This window comes from Pagrus major, chromosome 6, assembly GCF_040436345.1.
Source record: "Pagrus major chromosome 6, Pma_NU_1.0".
NCBI lineage: Eukaryota > Metazoa > Chordata > Actinopteri > Spariformes > Sparidae > Pagrus > Pagrus major.
This window is the reverse complement of record NC_133220.1, coordinates 6,509,965-6,530,959: the sequence shown is the minus strand read 5'-3', so window position 1 is coordinate 6,530,959 and position 20,995 is coordinate 6,509,965. Positions and strand designations below refer to the sequence as shown.

Sequence of the window (20,995 nt, the reverse complement as noted above, 5' to 3'; positions counted from 1 at the left end):
GTGGTGCAAATGTATGAAAAATCACCTCAATCAGAAAAATCTCTTCATAATGTGTGTAAATCAAGAACTTCAATAACTTTGTTAGTTTTTAATTACTTTTTATGAATAATTAATTTTGATCATTCATCTGAAATGATATAATAATAAGATTTAGTAAAATGTTGAAACATTTATGCATATACGTGTGTGACTGGTGAGTGTCTCTGTTTTGTAGCCACTAATGAGTTTAGATTTCAGACGTGGTCCTTGTACACATGGACTAGTGTGTGTGTGTGTGTGTGTGTGTTTGTGTGTGTTTGTTTGTGTGTGCTTGTTTGTTTGTGTTCTTCTACATAAGGCTGCAAAGTGAGAGAGCGAGCAGCAGACGGTTGTTTTATTCCTGAAAACTGCTCTTGCATCAATATTCATGGGTGACAGGTGTGTTGGGATAAAACAACTTGGCACAAAGCTTGAAAAAGCCTCCACACGCTGTCTTCCTCACTTAGATTTAACCACTTTCATTTTTGGGGGGGGGGTTTCGAAGAGAGCAGGAAGTCCAGACCTCCTTTACCTCTCCGTTTCCCTTTTCTGGCATAACAATTATTTTAAGAGCACAGTAGTGTTTTGGTACATTTGCTGTCAGGGTATTAAGGCTCTCAGTGTGTCTCATTTGTAGTGTTTGAGAGGAAGTTTGTTCTGCTGTATCACCTGTTGTAGGACCCAGATGTGCACTGACTGACTGACTTTAAATATGCTGTATTTCATCTGGTGAGATTTGATGTGACGCCATCGGGGTTCATGTGATGTGTGCAGTGGAGTTGGTCTGTATGTTGGGGTGCGATGGGTGGGTGTTGAATCTCTTTGTCATTTTTAAAGGTCATTTTAAGGCATTTAAACGACACTAGATTGCCGTCCTTAAACTTGGAGTGACAGTAAAGATGAGAGTAAGAGGTGGTGACATGCAGGAAGGCTGCAAAGCTTTCCTGCCAGAAAGCCTTAAGCCCTGGGAATGAGTCTGGCATGAGTTAGCTAACTATGTATGTTAAGGGTAGGTGATTTAGTGGTAGCTAGATTGATGCTTGTGAAATCATGGGTAGCATCAATGTTGTGTAAGTTAAACTTTTTTTTCTTTTATATTTGCTAATAATATGTTGGATTCATGTTAAAGTGTATTTCAGACAAATTTATGACAAAATGAAAACTTTCAGTAATTTGGTGGCCGTCCTGCAGCGACTCTGAGGATCCTTTAGGGGTTAAGAACCCTGCGTTGAAGACACAACCTTCATCCCCTCTAGTTCTTGTGGTTTGATTTGGGCCTCGTGTGTATTAGTTTGTAGCACTCAATAGGTGTTTATCATTTCCTTTTGATGGAGCAGCGACCCAGAGAAAAATACCGATGGCCTTTTTGACCCCATTCCATACAATCCTGGTTCAAAGTCTCTGGAAATATAGATTCTTTTTGTGCCCCATTTCACTAAATCACATGTTTTCCCGTTTACAGAAACAGTGAGAATCTTTCACACCCAAAAATGACTTTAGCCACGTGTGCAGGAGACAAAAGAATCCAAACAGACTTAATTAAACACAGATACGGTCTGTTCTTGTGCTGAGGCACTTTATTTGCTAAATATAACATGATGTGATCTTGGAAGTATTAAGTTTATTAGCTTTCCTAAAATAAAATGCTTGATAGGGAAGTCAAAAGACAGAAGCAGTGATCAGTGTCATAAGGAAAGACTTTACTGCAGACTGACAGCATTGATATGTACAGTAAATGGAGCAGTGGTAGGAGGAAAAACAATAGTTCTCGTTAATGCTTTTTGATAATAAATAGATTTGTGGTTTTAAAAGTGCTGTTCATCAGCACAAACACATTCCTTGATTGACAAATTGCACGTCATTTAGTGTCTCCATGGCAACAGGAGATGAAGTGACGGCGGTATGATGCTGTGTTGTCCTGTTTTCATACTGGTTCACTCTCGCTCTGTGTTCACTTTCACTCCGTGCCCTCCACATGACGCATCCTCCCACATGACAGACTTAACGCATCACACTGGCCCCGCCTCTCAGCGTACACACTCCAGTGTTGGTGTTGGTGGGCTCGGGGGTACGGAGTGTCTCTCATACCCCAAAGCATCAGACTTACATGCTTGTTTTAGTCACCATTGTGTGCATTTATTGCTGTGGTGTCTCTGCACTATGTTTCCCAGAGATCACCTGGTAGTCTGTTTGTATGGGTGGTTATTTGATGGCTTTAAGATTACATTAATGTTGGTAGTGCTATTTTTTCATCACCAGTCATGCCCCATTTTCAAGTATTTGTGTGTTTCCAGTGTATGGACAGGTGTATATGAGGAAATTAATTGGCACATTCATCACAGACAGACTGTCTTCTTCACTTGCAGATAATCACTTTAATGTGAGTGTTTGCTTTAAGGATTACGTGTCACATGTTTAAAGATGGCCGCTCTTGATTCTTGTCCAAAGTCGTGTGCAGGTGCTGCAGTTATCCTTAATGGTACAGTGAGACAGGTGATGGGAGTGCTGCTGCAGAGCAGTGTACCATAGATGCCATTTTATCATCCATGTGTTAAGCAGCATAAGAGTACTTTGCTGAATGTCATGTACAGAGTGTACAAAATATGAAGAGCACCTGCTGTTCCCATGAAGCACAGTGAAGCTAGTGACCTGCTGTTGACATCACCTGCTTCAGCTTTCTAGAGGAGAATTTGATGCGGATGAGAAAGTTAAAAAAAATGAATGAATGATGGAGCGAGTGTGGAGCAGTGGCTGAGGAAAACACATTCAGGGATTGAGACTAATGGTGTCCCGTCGTCCCGGGCACAGTAGAAAATATGTTTTGGATGAACAGAGATCTTCCCCGAGGCACATCCTTTAATGTTGTGGCTGATCAGTGTATTCCCACAGTGCTGTCTCAGTGCTATAGTATTTGGTACTGACTGGATAGTCAGCGTGACACCTATTACAAATTTGAGCTGTTAAAATCCAAAAGGATACAGTCAACACGCTATCAACAGGGAAGGCACCATATCTCTATCACTAATAACGCCACACTATGAGCAACAAATCTGTGTTGAAGTTAGCAAGAGGTAGGCTTGGGCCGATATTTGATGCAGCAGTTATGGCATCATCTGGCATTTATTTTGAAAAGAGAATGTATGCAGAGCTGGTAGTGGAGGCAACGCATGTGAATTTGCCTGATGTAGCGGTATGGTGCCAGTGCACCAATTTGGCAATATTTTGGGATTAAAGCAGGAGAAAACGGCGAGGCCAAGGGATTTGAACGAGGCTACATGTCCTCTTTGCTGTAAGCAGACGTTAACTAAACAGGGAAACACTTCAAATGTCCGTTCTTGGGAGTGCAGTTTGCCCGGCCGGGCTGTCAGAGAGAATGAGCGTCGATAATATCAAATAATAGATATTTGGGCTAGACATTATGGTGTGGCTTGGTGTGCGAACAGCTTTTTTAGCCAACCCTGAGCATGTTTGGAGTTAAAAGTGCTTTGAATGCTAATACTTTTAAAAACTTGGAACCTTGGATGTTACCTGCATCGATTGTATCTAAAAGCAATCGAAACTCCAAAGGTAGCTGGAATTTCTGTAAAACCGATCTGCTACCTAAAAAGCAGTAATAAAATCTTTTAAACCAGGACTTCCCAATGTGGGGCTTACGGGCCATGAATTACTAATTATTTATTAAAATCAGAGTATGGAGGGCAGAGTGACACTTTGTGCAATAAGACGGTTAATCAAGGGAACTGCGATCCTTGTATAATTTTCATCTTAACAATACAATAGGTGTTAAGTTAAGTTTCAGATTTGGCCCTCCAAAGAGAAAACATTTGGGCTATTCTGCACTAAATAAACTTCTTACTTGGATTAAAATCTAATTAAGTTATCCTGAGCACCTTCCCTAAAATGTTGAGCTTGCATTATCAATATACAAACTTTACACACAGCTGCTTTCTGACTGTTGTCTGCTTCTTGTTTGTACAGCACTTCGTGTATGCACAAGGTTTTTCAAACTTGGAGAAAAAAATAATCAGGCAGCCAGCCTTGTATTCTGATAGAGGAGATATCTTTGCCAGTGTATACTTTAGAGCCAGTTAAATCAGCTGGAAAAATAAACATCTGTCTGACTCCTTTGATGGTAAAGCGCACACAATTCATGTAAAACTACAGAAATGCTTCTGTTTTTCTTTTTGACTTTGTTTTTAGATTTTGCAACCAAACACCGTTGCATAAGGTCTTTAGATATCTGGAAGATGTTGTTGTAATCGTCAACACTCCCTCTTGTCTTCCCCAGAAAGAAATGTGTGGAATGGATTTGTTCCAGTCGACTCTACAACACTTTTTTAAATTTTTTTATTTTTTTTTTTACAGTATATTATAGAGAGTGAGTTGTAAAATGAATTCAGTTATCTCTGACTCTGGTGCTGTGTTGCACCTGTTCTGTCTCTGTACTGTTAGACTACAGTGTCAGCACCCTGAGGTTTTCCAATGGAATACTGCAAAGTGCACTGTGTTCCTGTATGTGTCGAAGAGGGTTTTTTGAAGCAACTTTGGCAGTGAAACCAGCCTTTACCAGATATATTTTGACACGGCAAAGAATCTAACGAATGACCAAAACAGTGAGTTATTATAAAACTGAATAGATCCGCAAACTAACATTGATTAAAGTTGCCTCAAATATGTTTGTACCTGTACATGTCATTCTTGCGGTCAGAGGGAATCAATGCAGATAAATTCCAATATTATGATGTCCGAATGTAAGTTGCATGTAGGTCACATGCCTTGGGATCAGATTTTATATCTCACATCTTTGTGGTCCAGATAGAAACTGGGAAAACATGTGACTCAATGCAGATTTTTGCCGCTTAACATCAGGAAACATCAGATCTGTTTCTCATCGCAGAGGGCAAAAAAACTGAATTGAGATTCTTTCAGCTGTGTAGAAAATGTTTTCTTCTCTTAACACAAAATTATGTGCAAATAAATGATTATTGTTCTGTAATGCTGTTTTGGAAAAAAATTTAATCTGCACTAATGGCCTATTTATTTGGTACACTTGTAAAATCTATTGCAATACAATAACAGCTCAGCCATTAATTTTACCTTTTTACAGAGATAATAATGTTCTGTACTGTCTGTTCAATACATGCTTATGATAGAGGTTGTAGTTTGCAGTGGTATTGAACTGACTGTATTGTATTGAGAGGTGTAGTTTGGCCTACGTGTGACACTGATGTATGGTTAGTGTTGATGAAGCTTTGCAGAAAAGCATGTTCAGTCTGAGCTGTGTGGTGAAACACTCAACATGTTCTGGACTAACGTGACATTAGTGGTATTCACCTCTAAGGCAGAGAGGTGAGCGCTCATAAGAAGTGTTAATGGTTGGTATGCCTTGTGGAACCAGTTGCTGTCCCACTGTCTGACCTGTTTCTCAGAGCCCCACCATGTATTCAGAGACATTTAACTACCGGTATTACAGAGACAGTGAGGTTGTTATGTAGTTTTGTGCTGGAAGAAGAGTTTATTACGTGTGTGTTAGTGTAAATAGATGAGTAGAAGTTTGATCTGATTTCTCCCCGAGGAAGGTAACACAGTCACTCTCTTCAATGTACATGTGTGTTGCACACAGCTTAGTGTAAATGTTTGTTTCCACAAATCTCAACTTAATTTTAACCAAACTCAGTTGTATATTGGCTGACTTCTAATGTGTGTATGGATGTGTGTGATTCAATCTTTTAGCCACTGTGTGTAGAGGTGTGCAGGTGGTGCAGGCCAGTGGAGACAGGTGTGAGTGTAGCTGTTAAATTACTGGTCTAAAAATGAAAACCTGACACATGTAACTCAAATGTTTATGGTTAACCGGCAGTGTTTCTCTTCTTGAATGGTGACTTCTTCTAGAGGTGCAATGATTAATTAAGTAGTTGTCAACTGTTAAATTAACCATTACTAATAAGCCATTAATTGGTTTGAATAATTTTTTCGAGAAAAGACAAAATTCTCTGATCCCAGCTTCTTCAATGTGACTATTTTCTGGATTCCTTCCTCCTCTGTGACAGTAAACTGAATATATTTGGGTTATGGACAAAACAAGACATTTCAGGACGTCATCTTGAGCTTTTGGAAACACTGATTTTTCACCATTTCCTAACATTTTATAGATCAAACAACTAATCAGTGAATTGAGAAAATAATCAACAGATTAGCCAAATTAAATGAAAATTATCATTAGTTGCAGCACTACTTCTTTCACTATCCTTAGCAAGGTGCAGATTATGATAATAATCACTGCAGTTAATTTGTCCTGGTTTAGCCACAGGAGCTGGTTAGAAACATGTTAAAAATAGGTTAAAAAATGAAATGATCAGAACATTTACACAGAATCCTGAGAAAGCAGTCAGTTGTAGAAAATAAAGAGGAAATGATGCCACTTGTTCATCTTTAATGCAAATTGTTAGCTTTTAAAATGAGAGAAGCTTTACAGGCACAGCAATTCATTTATGTTGCGTATATTTTATTCTGCAGAAAACTGATTTTGAAGGTCTTCGTTTCTCAGTGCATTAATCTTCAGTACTTAGCAGTATGGTGGGTTGCTGTTTTCACTGATGATGACAAAGTGTCTTTAATTTTCATGGGATTGCAACAGGCAGATCAAACTGATTGACACGGACCAAAGAGTGGCTCACTCAGGATATGTTCTGGTGTGGTGAAGCTTATAAACTGAGGAGAATGAATGTTGATGTGTGTAAATGCACAAACATACTGAGTGACAGACAGACAGGAGGTCAGTCTCTCAATAATTTTCTTGATTTGAGTTCAGGTCAGGTGGTAAGACAAAAGCCAAATGTTGTACAAATCCAGCTACGTGATGATTTACACCTTGTGTTATACTTGAAAAAGCTAAACTGAGAGCAGTTCGTCCTCAGAACTGAAAATAATTACTTAAGTGGGTGGAGGCTGCTGGTTGACTCATATCCTAAGCCCAGCATTTTCCTTTGTCATCTGGTGATGGAAACTAATTAACTTGCATAAAGACAGAAGAGCTTAAAAAAAAGCATCCATTTATTTTTATGAAATGAGATGGATGTAGTTGGGGTTTTACTTCTTGTACTCGTGTTGAGTGTTTGAATGAGTGTCGGTAATGTTTTAGAGAGTCGTGAAGTTGAATGAATTCTACTGGCAGCGATCCCGTCCACCTCACTGTCCCTGCATGAAACCATCCCTGCTGGCAGTACTGCTACTGTACCTGGGTTTTCAAAAAGAGCTTCAGATGCAGCGTGGAGCTGTGGGACAATGTTCTGTTTCAGCATTCCTGTGCTGTGTCATTGCAGCCTGAAACCATGCACCAGCAGCACTAAAACCCAAAACTAAAGTAGTAGCCATTGTAGAATCCCTTCGTCACACATGTATCGCACTTCTGCCCTACATTAGTATTTCATTCAATGGGAAAAGATATTATAAAAACACTAAGAAACACAGACAGTACAGTCAAAACATGATACTCTGCAGTGTAGTAATTCAGAAGCATACAGTACAGCCAGTAATGATAGTACGATTCTTAAAAACTCTCATTTCTCATTTCTTTCTGTACTGTGATCCCTGCTGCGGCTATCAACGCTATCCAGTGATTAATCATCACATACTGTTTTATATTTTGAGAGTGTGTTTAATGCAAATAAGAATGAAAATGTGGCATTTCAATGTTGAGTACCAAGCTGAACCTGTGCTCTGTTGCCAGTTCATTAACATGGCTTCAATTATTACATCGCTAAGGAGGTTAAGTTTTCGCCCATGTTTGTTTGTTTGTTGCCTGGTTGGTTTGTCAGCAACGGATTTTCACGAAACTTGGATGGAGGATGGGTCTTGGCCCAGAATAGACCCTGTTAACTTTTAGTTTGGATCCGGATGAAGGCACAGATCCAGTTTTTTCTCACTTTCTTTAAAATTGAATAAATCTTGATGGAAAAAAAAATCTAATGTATTTAGGTGGCTGGTATCTATGAATAAGTTCAATTTAATGCAAATCCAAGAAGATTTTAATGTTTTATTTTTTTTATAATGATTCAGGCTTGGCTGTCTTAAAGGGGACTGTTTTGCCTTGGCAGAGGTATGTGCTCTACTGAGCGCCATTCTAGTTTTATTTATATTTTTGTTGAAAGCTTTACAGCATGCTGAGATCTGTGCTGGTGATGTGCACTGTGCATTCTTGTTGTTTGGAGTTCTGGTTGTCAGATTGCCATCATGACCTGTTGATGGAAAGATTCTAGTAGACCACCCTCCTTTCTCAGTTTTCCGCTTCAGGATGGGAATCAGAAACTGATGACTTCCACATTGGGATCTAAACTAGGACCCGCGACTTGCAAGATGTGCATAGCAATCTACACTGCCTAATGAAATAAATAAGGTCAGCTGCCTCATAGGCTTACCTCACTACAAACTGATCAATAACACATAGGTTGATTATCACGTTTTGTTTTGACGTCATATCTTATGCAGTTTTATGTCTGGGTAAAATATTTTGGCTGATAAACTTGTTTTCAGTTACCAGCCATTGTCAGATAGACCCAAAAAACTTGAACTCCCGTTAACTTTGGATGCTGGTTCGTATTGATAAAGCATCAGTGGTCACTGAGCATAAATACACTTGCAACATCTTTGAGAAGGTGCTACTCTGTCTGATGGATCTTCTAAACACAGATAAGTGCAGAATTAAGTGCAAAAAGAGTGGGCACTTAATGGCAGTTTATTTCATTTAAACACAGCTTCATATTAATGTGTTTTAATAGAACAATTGGGCTTTGTCAGCACCGAGGCAAATATATTTGAAAATGTACTTTATTGCATTTCTAGTTGTCTCCTTCATGTGCTCTCAAATTAAAAACAAAGCAACTCTTATTATCGTTGTATATTGCATGGGTTTGACTCAGCTGCCAGCTTTGTGCAGCTGTGTATGAATATGAGATTCACTTCAGAACCCAAAACGCTCTGTATATCTGTTGTTTTCCGTAGAAGAAGAGTAAGAATTTCTGGCACAACTTCACCTAATTCCATGGAAAAGTAAATGGAGAAAGGAAAAAGTCTGAAGGCGTAAAAACTCCAGCAACACCTGTAGGTTACAAAACTTTATGGACAGACCAGTGTCTTGGCTTGTGCTGATCGTGACAGTTAAGTGTTGCTGGAGTCTGGAACCTTTTTTATCCGTTGTTTCCTTCCAGATCTTCTTGTTTTTTCTCATTTGTCTCTGTATGTTTTTGAAGTGAAGTCACACTGCTTGATGATTGATATGTGAAAAAGGATCAACTTGCTGTCAGTCTGAACACGCTTAAGAAATTCTGTATCGACACTAAAACAACACAAAAACAGCAGAATTGTATATTGCAGCTGCCATCTTTACCTTTTATCTTCCATACTAAGCCTCTGAGTGACCAACAGCAGATGACTGTAGTTGCTCTTGGATGCTTCCAGAGTAAATTTGTGTAACTGGATGAGGAAAAAGGTTATTTGTGAGAAAATTTGCCTGTGCAAATGGTCTCCTGATACGTGGGTACAGAGATTAACTGCTGAGAATAAATGTGAAAGTCTTAAACTGCATTTGACTTTCAGGAAAATGTACTCATAATAATTTTGTACCTGTTGGCGTTGTGCAGTATGAAGTAGGTCCAGTATTTCACCTTCACCTGCTTTACAAAACTTTATTGCAGCTGCTCTGTTTAAGTCCTCACTGCTGTTTATTTTGTGTGCATTTCTTGAAGTAATCTGAATTATGTCCTTTTCTGTTGACAGATGCAGTGAAGGGATAGAAGATGAAAATACACAAGAAGGACAAGCAGCAGGTTTGTTTTATACACACACAGACACACAGAGACACACACACATACGCATGTGCACATAAGAAAAGTAGGTCATTTATAAAAACCTTCATACACACTGTGGCTTCGATACTAAATAAATCATTTCAGGCTTCAATCTCTCGTGTGTCGAGTGCCTACATTTTTTTGGATGTATTCATGATGAGCCCTTTACTATTATAACACAGCTTAACCCCAGATCCTGGGCTCAGTGTGTTTTATGTTATTGTTCACATGCATGAATGAAGGCTCCTGTAATATAGGACAAATGCTATCAATGGAGAGAGCGGCTCCACTCTCCTGGGCATTGACAGGAGGCGGCGGATTTGGCAGCTGATATTTTACTGTTAAGAAGAGAAGACGAGTGGAGAAAAAGTTATTTTCTGATTCACAAAGTTCTGTAATTTTACCCGCAACCTGTATTCTTACAGGACTCGGGCACTCAAGAAACAATCAGCTAGGATGTGAGCTATGGGTTAAAGCAATAATATTGTCACTGTTTACATTCTGATGTAGTCTGTCTTTGTTGGATTATGTGCTGCTTTTCCTTCTGGGCACCACCTCGCACAAACTATTTACCCTTGCGCATTTGGTCTGAAGCCACCATTACTCCACCTTAAAATTGTAATATTCTATAGTACTGAAGTGCTACATCTGTGAGGAACACTCACTTAAGATTACCCACACACCTATATAACAGCAATCCAACCTGTGTTCGGAAAAGAGGTGTCGTAGAAGATTGTGGTTTGCCTCTAGATCCATTCAGTAATGCTTAAGTTAAATTGCATGATCTGGTAATTTGTTTCCAAATATAGCTTCCTGCAGCTCAGGAAACATTTTGTTTCCACTCCTAACAAAAATCTGGATGTGTCTGAAATCACTTTCTATTCTCAACCAAGTGCACTGCTTTCTTACCCCATCCCTTTCATGGAAATTCACACAATGGAACAAAATTCTCATAGCATATGCACATTTTTTGTTTAAAGTCCTACATTGAAATCTTTGTTTTTGATGGACCTGTAAACTTACATGATTGGACAGTTGACCTGTCAGTTAAGATGTAATATTACTTATTACATTACTCTTAAAATCTAAAGTTATTTTGCTTGAGAGAGTACTTGGAATGTATCCGGTACAGAAAACATACTATTTACTACTATCAGAGTAAAATGTGTCAATATCTGTACTTTATACATGGTATTAAACGACGTGAGAATGACACTCTTTATTTAGAATAAATAGTCCATCACTGGCTACAACTGGGAGACAAAATCAAATATGATATTTTTTTCCCCAAATCCTTATCCATCCTAATCCATATTGATATTGCGACATTATTGAAGGGATGACTATTGGTACTTTCACAAAATATTAACACGATAAGATTTTTGATCATTGATTATCAGTAATGAAGATATAATGTCTAAGGGAGTAAAGGCAAGTATTAGAACAAGTAAAACAGTCTGGTAATTCAGAAAACGACATCACTTCGCTGTTATGAAGCCTTGAAAACCAGGAAAAGTAATCACTTACGATAAAACAATGTCTAAAAATCTAAGACAAGATAAAGTCTTGTATGTAAATATAATATCGATATATTGCCCAGCCCTAAGAGATGCAGATAATGGTGAACTCGCTCATCCATAGTAACTACTCACATTTCAGCTAATAAGATGACAATCTTAACAAGTTCTGTGATAGAAAGTCTGAAAATAAACTGACGGAGACGGTGAGCAGATGATTGAATAGAGATTTGTTCCTCCCTCACAGCCAACAGAGGGAGCATTAATTCACCTGATGAGCCTCTGTTATGTTTCCAGGTGTTCCTCCAACCTTTTAGCTCATTGTACAGTTGAATTTATCTGTTCAAGGTATTTTGGTATTCCTTGTTGCATTAGATGTTGTCTTGCTGTTTGTAATATTTATGAGTCAGGCTGAGCAGAGTGATGAGTCAGAGTTTTTTGTAAGTGCGAGGTGACACAGCAGTCTCTCAGCTGAGCACGAGGCCTTCATACTGCAGTGACGGGGGTTTGCACTGACATTAACAGGAAACATGATCATTCATTCCTTACCATTATATTAGTTGATTATTATATTTTTGTTGATGAACAGCTAATAAGAAATAAACTTAGACACTGTTTCTTATCAACACCATTCCAGTGAAATCATCTGTGATATTTGGAAAGACATTAAAGTAAGCAGTTCACCAACGTTTCTTTAGCCGACAAGAATAAAACCCACAAAAAACCTCCCGAAGGACATGTTTTTGTAATGCACCATCTCTCCTAACAAACGGCACATTTGTACAAGTGGAGCACATGACTTTTTACTCGCCGGTCTGGTGCATGACTCGACTGGCTTTTCACTTGTGACAGTTAGTGAGATTTTACAGGAGTATGACCCATTAAAATCTAGCAATTTTAGAAAGGTTAAAAGTTCATTTTTGTACTCCTGTTAAGTGTGATGAGTTGGGTTACCTGATAGCTTCTGTTTGGCGGTGTAGCTCTCAGGTCAGCAGGGTGAAGGAGAGCAGAAAGAGTCTACTCTAAATTTCAATGGGGACAACCTTGAATCTCTACAAGCGCCGGCGGTTCCATCTGTAGCTGTCTGGGATTTTATTTTGAAGCTGTCCTCTTTTTACGAATGTATTTGTTGTCATGGTGCTTTAAACACAGTAGAGTGAGGAAGAATACACAGAAAGCAAACAACATTCAAACTATTTGACAACCTAAAACTTGAAGACAGTCAAATCAAACAGTTTGTGAACTCATAGTTTTCAAAGTCTTTTAGTGGTTCTGATTTTGCTGACTTTATAAATGCCTGAAAAAGAGGTCACATCTGCTTCGTTTTGGATGGATGACTGTTAAGAACTTTAATGTCAGATTGACGTTTTTCTTCAGATACAGGAAACGAATGGAATCTGCTGAAATGGATCTGTTGTTGTTGGTACGTTTTTATTAGCCATGTCGGTGGTGGCAAGGCTCCATGGGAGGCTATGTTGGTCTGTTGGTCGGTCGTCCACCTTGGTTCGGACTAAAATATCTCAAAAAGTATTGAACAGCTGCAACAGCCAGGGCCACAGATGATCACCGTCATTGGCCTGCTGTCAGCCTGTTGTGTCAGGGCCCTAATACATATCAGAAAATGTGTTGTTATTATGTTATTATGCTAACATGCTAAGCTAAGATGTTAAACATGGTATGGCTTACTTTCATAGTATCTGCATGTTAGCATGCTGATGTTTATGGAGTCCTTAAAGTCCCTTAAGTTGAAATGTTTTATCTTGCGCACACAAGTTAATTCATTTTTGCTCATAACATCCATAACTTGTTTACACTAGATAACAACTTGCATGCCCAAGATCCATAACTCATTAGCGTGGCTGTAGACTGTAGACTAATTGCTAAAATTGGTTCAAGGTCATCTGATCCTCTCGATTTAGATATACACAAGTTTTCTAGTTTGACCCCCTGTTGCATTAAGTGTTGTATTGTTGTTAGTTGCTGCATTTTTAATTAGAATGTCTATTTGGCTTGCAGAATGATTGATAGAGGCTTGAAAAAGATGCGCCCCTTAATCAATATTATATACAGTAAAGTGAGTTTTTATGAGCTGATACTTCACTGTGATACTGGTTATATTGATCATCTCCTCAATAACATGAGCTGCATTTTTCCAGCAGGGGACAGTTTAGTTGCAATCACAGTTTAAACTGTTATATGCCTTCAGTGCTACATTAAAACATCATGTTTCAGATGGAGTTGTAACAAAGCAGAGTGGCTGCATTCTTGAATAGATTATTTCTGTATGTTCGGACGGTGCTGTTTGGTTTGTATCAGCTTGTGTACAGAAGGGGAGGTGATTGGATTGTTTCTGGTATCTCATCTACATTTCAAGTGGCCATCAAGTTATCTGGATATCTGCCCGACACATCTTGAACCAACAGAGCGATAACGTCACCATGGCAGAGTGCTGTGTAGACAAACTGATGTCTGTCTGGAAATGTTTAGAGAAGGCAGTACTAGCATGTTGAAAGAATGACAACCAAGGAAATGTGGTGATGTTGTTAACATAGTCTCCTTATATAAACAAAACATTACTGTGCTGGTAGATTGTTCACAAGGAGATAATAGGACTGTTTTCTTCAACAGAGAGTTGGTGATCCTACAGGTGTTCTCTGGCAGCAGCAGTGCCTCATTTATATTTTTCAGTCTGCTGTGATAAACTGTTGTCTCTACTGAAATAGATGGTAACCACTCTGTGAACAGATACAAGCCCTCTGTTGGTGTCTTATTGGAGGTGACTGTGTTTGTCACTTTTGTTTGCTTGACTTCTGTTTTTGTGACACGTTTCCAGCTGTTGTTGACACGGCTGACAGACCTGTCCAGAATATTGTGTCGGCTGTTTTGTGCTGCAGTTTTCAGGAGAAAAAAGGTATCATGGAAATAATGCTGGATATTGTCTGTGGAGTTGGATATTAGAGCAACAACGATTATTCGATTAATCAATCAAATCCAATCACCAACTATTTTGATAACCAAATGATAGTTTCAGTCATTTTTTTTCAAGCAAAAATGTCAAACATTTGCTGGTTCCTGCTTCTTAAATTCAAGGATTTGCTACTCTTCTTGTCATTTATGATATTGAATGAGGAGACTTTGGGTGTTGGACTGTTGGTTGGACAAAAGAAGCATTTTGATGATGTCACTTTGGGCTCTGAGAAATTGTGAATGTGAACATATTCCACAATATTTCAACAACATTTTATAGACTCAACGATTAATAGATTAGTCACGAAGATAGATGAACTGATGATGTAAATATCGTTAATGTAATTATGTTATGACGTCATATCTCTACAACTGGACCCCACAACCTAGTGGTGGGTTTGGAAGGCATATTTTCTTGACAAAAAAATCCCCCAAATGGCAGCATTTATCGTAGAAATTTGAAATCAGACAATAATGCGTGTTTGTAGCTGACTGTCCTTGAATAAATCATTTGTGGCAATGGTGTTATTTCATCCAAGTCACCTTATTCTCATTAAAATTTTTGCCGAAAAACAACCATTTGCGCTAACATGGTCCTGTTAAAAACGTTAAATTCTGAGCTCTGCAGCTCAACCTTGAATGACTCTGCTACAATTCATGTGACAAAAAAATCTGTGAAACTGAGCTGCAGGCTGTTTACACAGAGCAAAGAGAAGAGGAGTAAGTAAACATTGTAAAAATGTTAATACTTCACTATGTATAGCATGTGGAGGCCCTGTCTTTTCCAATATTTGTATCAGTTGTGGGCACTTGGAAATATTTTGTATATAGATTAATTTCTTTTTTAAAATTTTTGTAAACCAATTATCAAAGAAAATCAACTTCCGTTTTATACTTTATTTGATTTCTTGCATAATAACTGTTCTGCTGCACAAAAGACATTTTTGAGTTATTCGTACTTCTGCCCATGATTGGACTGTCTGATTGGACTCCATAGAGGTGCTCGACTTCTACATTGCAGTGAAAAACGAGCCGACAGTGAGTAAAGTTGTGACAGGAGCCAAAACACGCCCGGAAAATGCTTGATTCAGAGGTTTAATCAATGAATCATTCAGCCTATAAAATGTCAGAAAATAGTGAAACAATCCTCAGCAACCAAAGTGACTTTTCTGGTGTCTTGTGTTGTTCTGTTCATAACGGTTTGTTCATAAACCCCCAAATATTCAGTTTACAATGATATTAAACAGAGAAAAAACAATGCCTGTAAAGAGGCATTTTCCTTGATAAATGACATAAAGATTGAATTGATTATGAAAATGATTCACAGTTCATTTGATCTTGATTGACTAATTAATTAAACCATGTAACCAGCACTTAGCGAACATAAAAGCCCTAATGCTCTACATTTGTAACATTCACACTAAAGTGCTGTGTGATGATGGCATATAAAGGGAACTCTGTGCTTTGAAACATGATGTTTTTTTTTCCCTCCAATACTTTTCTCCCACCACAATTCATGAATCAGCGGTGTGAAACTGGGTTGTCTGCACTTCAAGGTAAAACAGAGAAAAGACTGAATTCTTCTCTCTCTGAGGCCTAGATTCAGTCTCTTTGATCATCTCTCCGTACTCACCCAAACAGCTAAAGCGTCCGTCTGTAGCGCTCCCTTTTTTCTTCCTCCTCCTCCTCCTCGTCTTCCTCTCCTGACATTTTTTTTTATTGGGAAACAACAAGAATGTGGCTCTCCTCTGAGCTGGAATTCCTTTTAAGCCTTTTGGTCGGGTCTTTCCATACAACTGTTGTTTTTTAGTTTAGTGTTGGATAGGTTTCTGGTTTCTCGGAAACAAAACCTTTACGGGTTGAAGGATACGTAAAAGTGCACTTCCTAGTTTAGTCAGATCTGTATTAAGCTCAGTGAAAGATGAATTGGCTTTTTTTTTTTATCCAAGTTGCATCACCAAATGTTTTGCTAATCCATCTTTGATCACAGGCTCATGTTGTTTTTAAAATTGCATCCAAAGATGAAAGCAGGTTTCTGTATTAAAAAGCACAAAGATGAACTTACGATTACATGTAAACAAAACTCTCTTCAGTTCCTTTTTGCATCCACCTCACCTTGTAAGTATCCTTCCTTGATGTGGTTGATGAGATTTGTCAGAATTCATTAGTATGGAGCCTTTTATATATCAGCTTTCTAAAACAATGCCGTTGCTTCATGAGATGATAAGATAACAGCAGTAAAAGGTCCTATTGAATCACATTAAACATCATATTGGAACATGACAACGAGATTTATAGAAATTCAGCACTCAACATTACATGATCAGCGCCTCAAACTCTCAGTACACAACATTTGAAGTAAGGGCCAAAATCCACATAGCATTTTTTATAGAAAAAGAAAAGTGCTGGCTTTTGGTTTTTGACTGATTAATCAAACAAACCATGAAAATGTCATGTCAGGCTCAGAAATTAACGTTTAATTGATTCATCTAAAACAATAATTAACAGAGGCAGTGTATGGCTATGCAACACAACTGGTAGAATTGGCTTATATATGCGTCAGAACAAACTCTCTGTCTCTATTTGTATTCTGTATTTGTCTCTGCTAAACAAGATTGTCACATTTACTGATGTACTTATCTGATACACTGAGTCATTATCAGAGCTCAGAAGCTTATTAAACTGACATGATATTGGCTTAATGTGACTGATCCCCATCATATAGACTGTTTGTCTCAGTCTATGTTGTTTTATATCATCAATTAAAAAAAAAAAGAGTTAAATTTACCTACAAGCCTAAAATAATGTAGGTGTAAAGATGCTCCTTAATTTTCAACATGGCAGATGTGGCCTTTTTTATGTAACTCATTGAATTTCCCCTCCATTTTTCTTCTGCTCTGAAGTGGGTCGTACGTGAATCCATTTTTAGAGAAGCCGAGCAGTGTAGTGTGAGCTGAGGCCGCGGTTGGGAGCAGGGTCACGTGCCAGGGTTGATCACACATGTGGTCCCTTTCACACAGCTGACAAACGGTCGTGAATCAGGTGTTAGCCTAGCATAAGTGTTAGCCACGTTCTGTTATCCTGCTTGCTGTTGTGAAAGGAAGCAGCAGCATTGATGAGACTGCAGTGCTCACGGTCTATATTCGTGACAGAGAGACAGACAGTGTGTGTGTGTGTGTGTGTGCGTGTGCGTGTTGTGTTTGTGTGTGTTGCTTGTTTGTGAGGCAGTATTATTGATTCATAGGCAGTGTGATTGCAGGCAGCCTCCCTCAGCTGTGATCGGCCGGCTTTGCTGGGCTGGCAGAGCGTGCTACACTGCAGCACGCCACTGAAGTGTGTGTGTGTGTGATGTGTGATGTTTTTTGTGGAGAGAGAGAGAGAGAGAGACGGTGTGTTAGTGTGTGTTTGCATGGAGGAGACACGGACAGCATGTGTTTGTATTTTTTTGTTTTTTGTTTTGTGTTTTTTTCCTCATGGCTTGAGGCATGATGTTTTTGGATTATCTTTCCGTCTGTTTCATTTTAAGAACGCCTGGAGGGGAATTTCTTCAGATTTGGCACAATCGTTGAATTGGATGCAAGGACCAACTAATTAGGTGTTAAAGGTTAAAGGTCAAGGTCACTGTGAGCTCACAAAACACGTTCTTGGCCATAACTCAAGAATTCATACGATAATTACGACCAGATTACACACAAATGTCAAATAGGACAAAATTATGACATTTTATATCCAAAAGGTCAAAGGTCAACTTCACTGTGACATAATGTTCTGAAAAAACCCTTCCCTGGCCTTTATTCAACGCCATGACTCAGGAGCAGAAGGGGAGACTGTGAATAGGGATGGACGTTTGGATGTCATTTTTGATAGCATTAAGCACAGACTGAAAACAGCAGAGACAGTAAACAGGAAATCTCTCATGACCTTACTTGCTAGCAGTGTTAGCATGTGCCCTTGAGATGCTACCAAGGCTGAGAAGATTACAAAAATGGAAGGAGATGGCTTGAGGGTGGAGAAGGTGTACAAGGAAAGAGTGGTGGAGTCTAGAGCGTAAGTGTTGTTACACTAACTGTACCTGCATTTTCACTTGGGTGATCATTTTGACCTTATTGCTACTTCTTTTGAGAGTACTCGAGTACTGATTGTATAGATCTTCTGTGCTTCGTGGTTGAAAGTGTGTAAGAAGCATCCACGTTTGTAGCGTCTTTGCAGCAACATCCCTGTTTGAAAGCACTGTCTACTGTCATGACTACAACCCCTCGTGGCCTATCAGAATCAGCTTTATTGGCCAAGCATGTGAACACACACAAGGAATTTGACTGTTTTCTGTCAATAAAGTGACACACTAAAATACATACAGCAGAACAACACATAACAAGATCAAGTGAAGCTATTTTATGTGTATATTGCAATTAAAAAAAATTGCCTCAAGGGGCTTCACAATCTGCACAGCAAACCACATCCTCGAGCCTCAGACCCTCTGTCTTCTCTGTGCTTCCTTGAAGAGGGCTTCAAGTGTTGTGAGTCCAGTCTAGTTTTTATTAATCTGGACCCCAAGGCACTTGTTTGAGTCCACCATCTTCACTTGATGTTGGTGGTTGATAACCAGGACAGGCGGCTCGCTGTTCCTCTGTAGTCCAGCCTCATTGGTTTTACTGATATTGAGCTTCAGGTGATTGTTGTTGCACCATGTGACGAAGCTCTCTATCAGTCCTCTGTACTCCTCTGTAAAAATAGTCTCTTAGTGTAGACGGCATGTTTTCAGTTCCTTCTTCACTACATACATGAGATGAGTCCAGACAAACATGGATGTAAACTGAAACTCGACAGGTTGGTTGAGGCGTACGACTGCAAGGCTGTAATTCTACTTTATGCTTGTAGTCGCCCATGTAAGCACATTGAGCCGTGAAGTAAGTGTGTGTGTGTGTGTGTGTGTGTGTGTGTGTGTGTGTGTGTGTGTGTGTGTGTGTGTGTGTGTGTGTGTGTGTGTGTGTGTGTGTGTGTGTGTGTGTGTGTGTGTGTGTGTGTGTGTGTGTGTGTGTGATTTAAGAAGAGCGGTTGTATGTCCTGTGTGTGTGTGTATGTAGTCAGTCATGTAAGCACATTGAGCCATGCAGTGTGGGAGTGAGGGAGAAACTCTTACGTGTGTGTGTGTGCCTGTGTAGTCAGTCATGTAAGCACATTCAACCATGACGTGATGCCACTATGTTGTGTGTGTCAGTGTGTATGAGTGTGTGTGTGTGTGTGGGCTGCAGTTGCTCGGTTGTTGTGGAGATGGATGGCGGCGGCTTGGGTCATTACTGAGCCTCAGTTAGCTTAGTGGCTAATTTTAGCTTCTAGGTTAGCCGTAACTGTGTCTGCCGAGTCGTTTTTCTGTTCAGGGAGGAAAAGCAAGTGAACATGGAGCGAGGTGAGCGTGGAAATGGTTTCTTTTTTTAAATTTTGTGTGTTTAAAAACCATTTTGTCGAATTTTTTTATTGCATCATCTGAGGTGAAATGACTGAGTGACATGTGAACAGCGAAAATCTTATGAGCAAACCTGATGAGGATGTGATACGTCTAAACCCACGTGGTGCCACAGATGTCTGTTAAAGGTTCAGTGCATCCATCTTCCAGATTAGGTTGTTTATTCTTAACTTGTGACTAAAGAAAGCCAAAATGAGCTGCGATTGAACCTCATGTGACTTGTTTTAGTTAAAAATAGGGCTCCACTGTATGATTAAAAGAAACAAACAAATCTTACTGTGATTATTTTGACCTGTATTAAGACGGTGATATGACTCACAATTAGTAATGATAATTTTTGCATCATAACTTTCATTTCCTCTGAAAAATCTCTGTCCCAAACACAGATGTTTTCCTACATCTGGAGGACAAAATTCATTACCCGATTCATTTTTGTGTCACACAGTTTATCTTTATCCCAAATTTGCAGTTTGTTGCAGTTGGCTATATTGAGATTTTGGTAGTATTTTGATTTTATTCGTGCAGAACTAATTGATAATTGACTCCACAAGCAAAAGAAAGTGAGATTTTTTTTTTTTGACGTCGTTGACAACGTTTGTCAAAATGTTAAAAGATAATTCCAGTGTATTTCAACCGGGTGTATTTTCTCAAAATTTAGCTGTAATTCTTTGTGAAATAAAGTGTAAGGCATTGAAAAAAGCTCAGGTACTGTTGCTGACCTTGATTTTGCCCATTTTGTTTACGTGCATGTTGAGTGCCACTACCAGGGTGTCCCCCCCAGGGTTTTTTTTTTGTTTTAAATATTGTTTTGGTTGTGTGGTTTTATTTCTGAATGTTAAGAATTGGAAGTTCATCGCTCTATGTGAAGGTGTACTTGACAAAAAAATGTTATTATGCTATTATATTATCATTCTAGAAGTGGCATAAAATAGTCTTAAAATAACAATAATATCATTTATTGCAGTTATTTATGGCACAATAAAGCATCCAACAAAAAGTAAAACGGTCTATGCTTGGATGATATGGCCTTAAAATAATACTGTGACATTTTTAGGCAGTATCACAAAACTTGATATATATCTTGATATTTCGCAATGTCCTCCAAAGCACTTCATAATTGTCAGGACTGTGTGAGAAAATCAAACATCACAACACATTTCTCTAATTACCTGGATATCGATATT

General features: G+C 38.8%; 1 protein-coding gene across 1 annotated transcript in view; it reads left to right on the top strand.

The window, feature by feature from the left end:
• Window positions 1-20,995, top strand: part of chd6 (chromodomain helicase DNA binding protein 6) — a 98,739-nt gene that overhangs the window by 10,128 nt on the left and 67,616 nt on the right. The window contains exon 2 of the mRNA XM_073467762.1: window positions 9,793-9,842. Coding sequence (XP_073323863.1) covers window positions 9,813-9,842 — 30 coding nt within the window. The 5' untranslated portion in view covers window positions 9,793-9,812. The remainder of the gene's footprint in view (window positions 1-9,792; window positions 9,843-20,995) is intronic.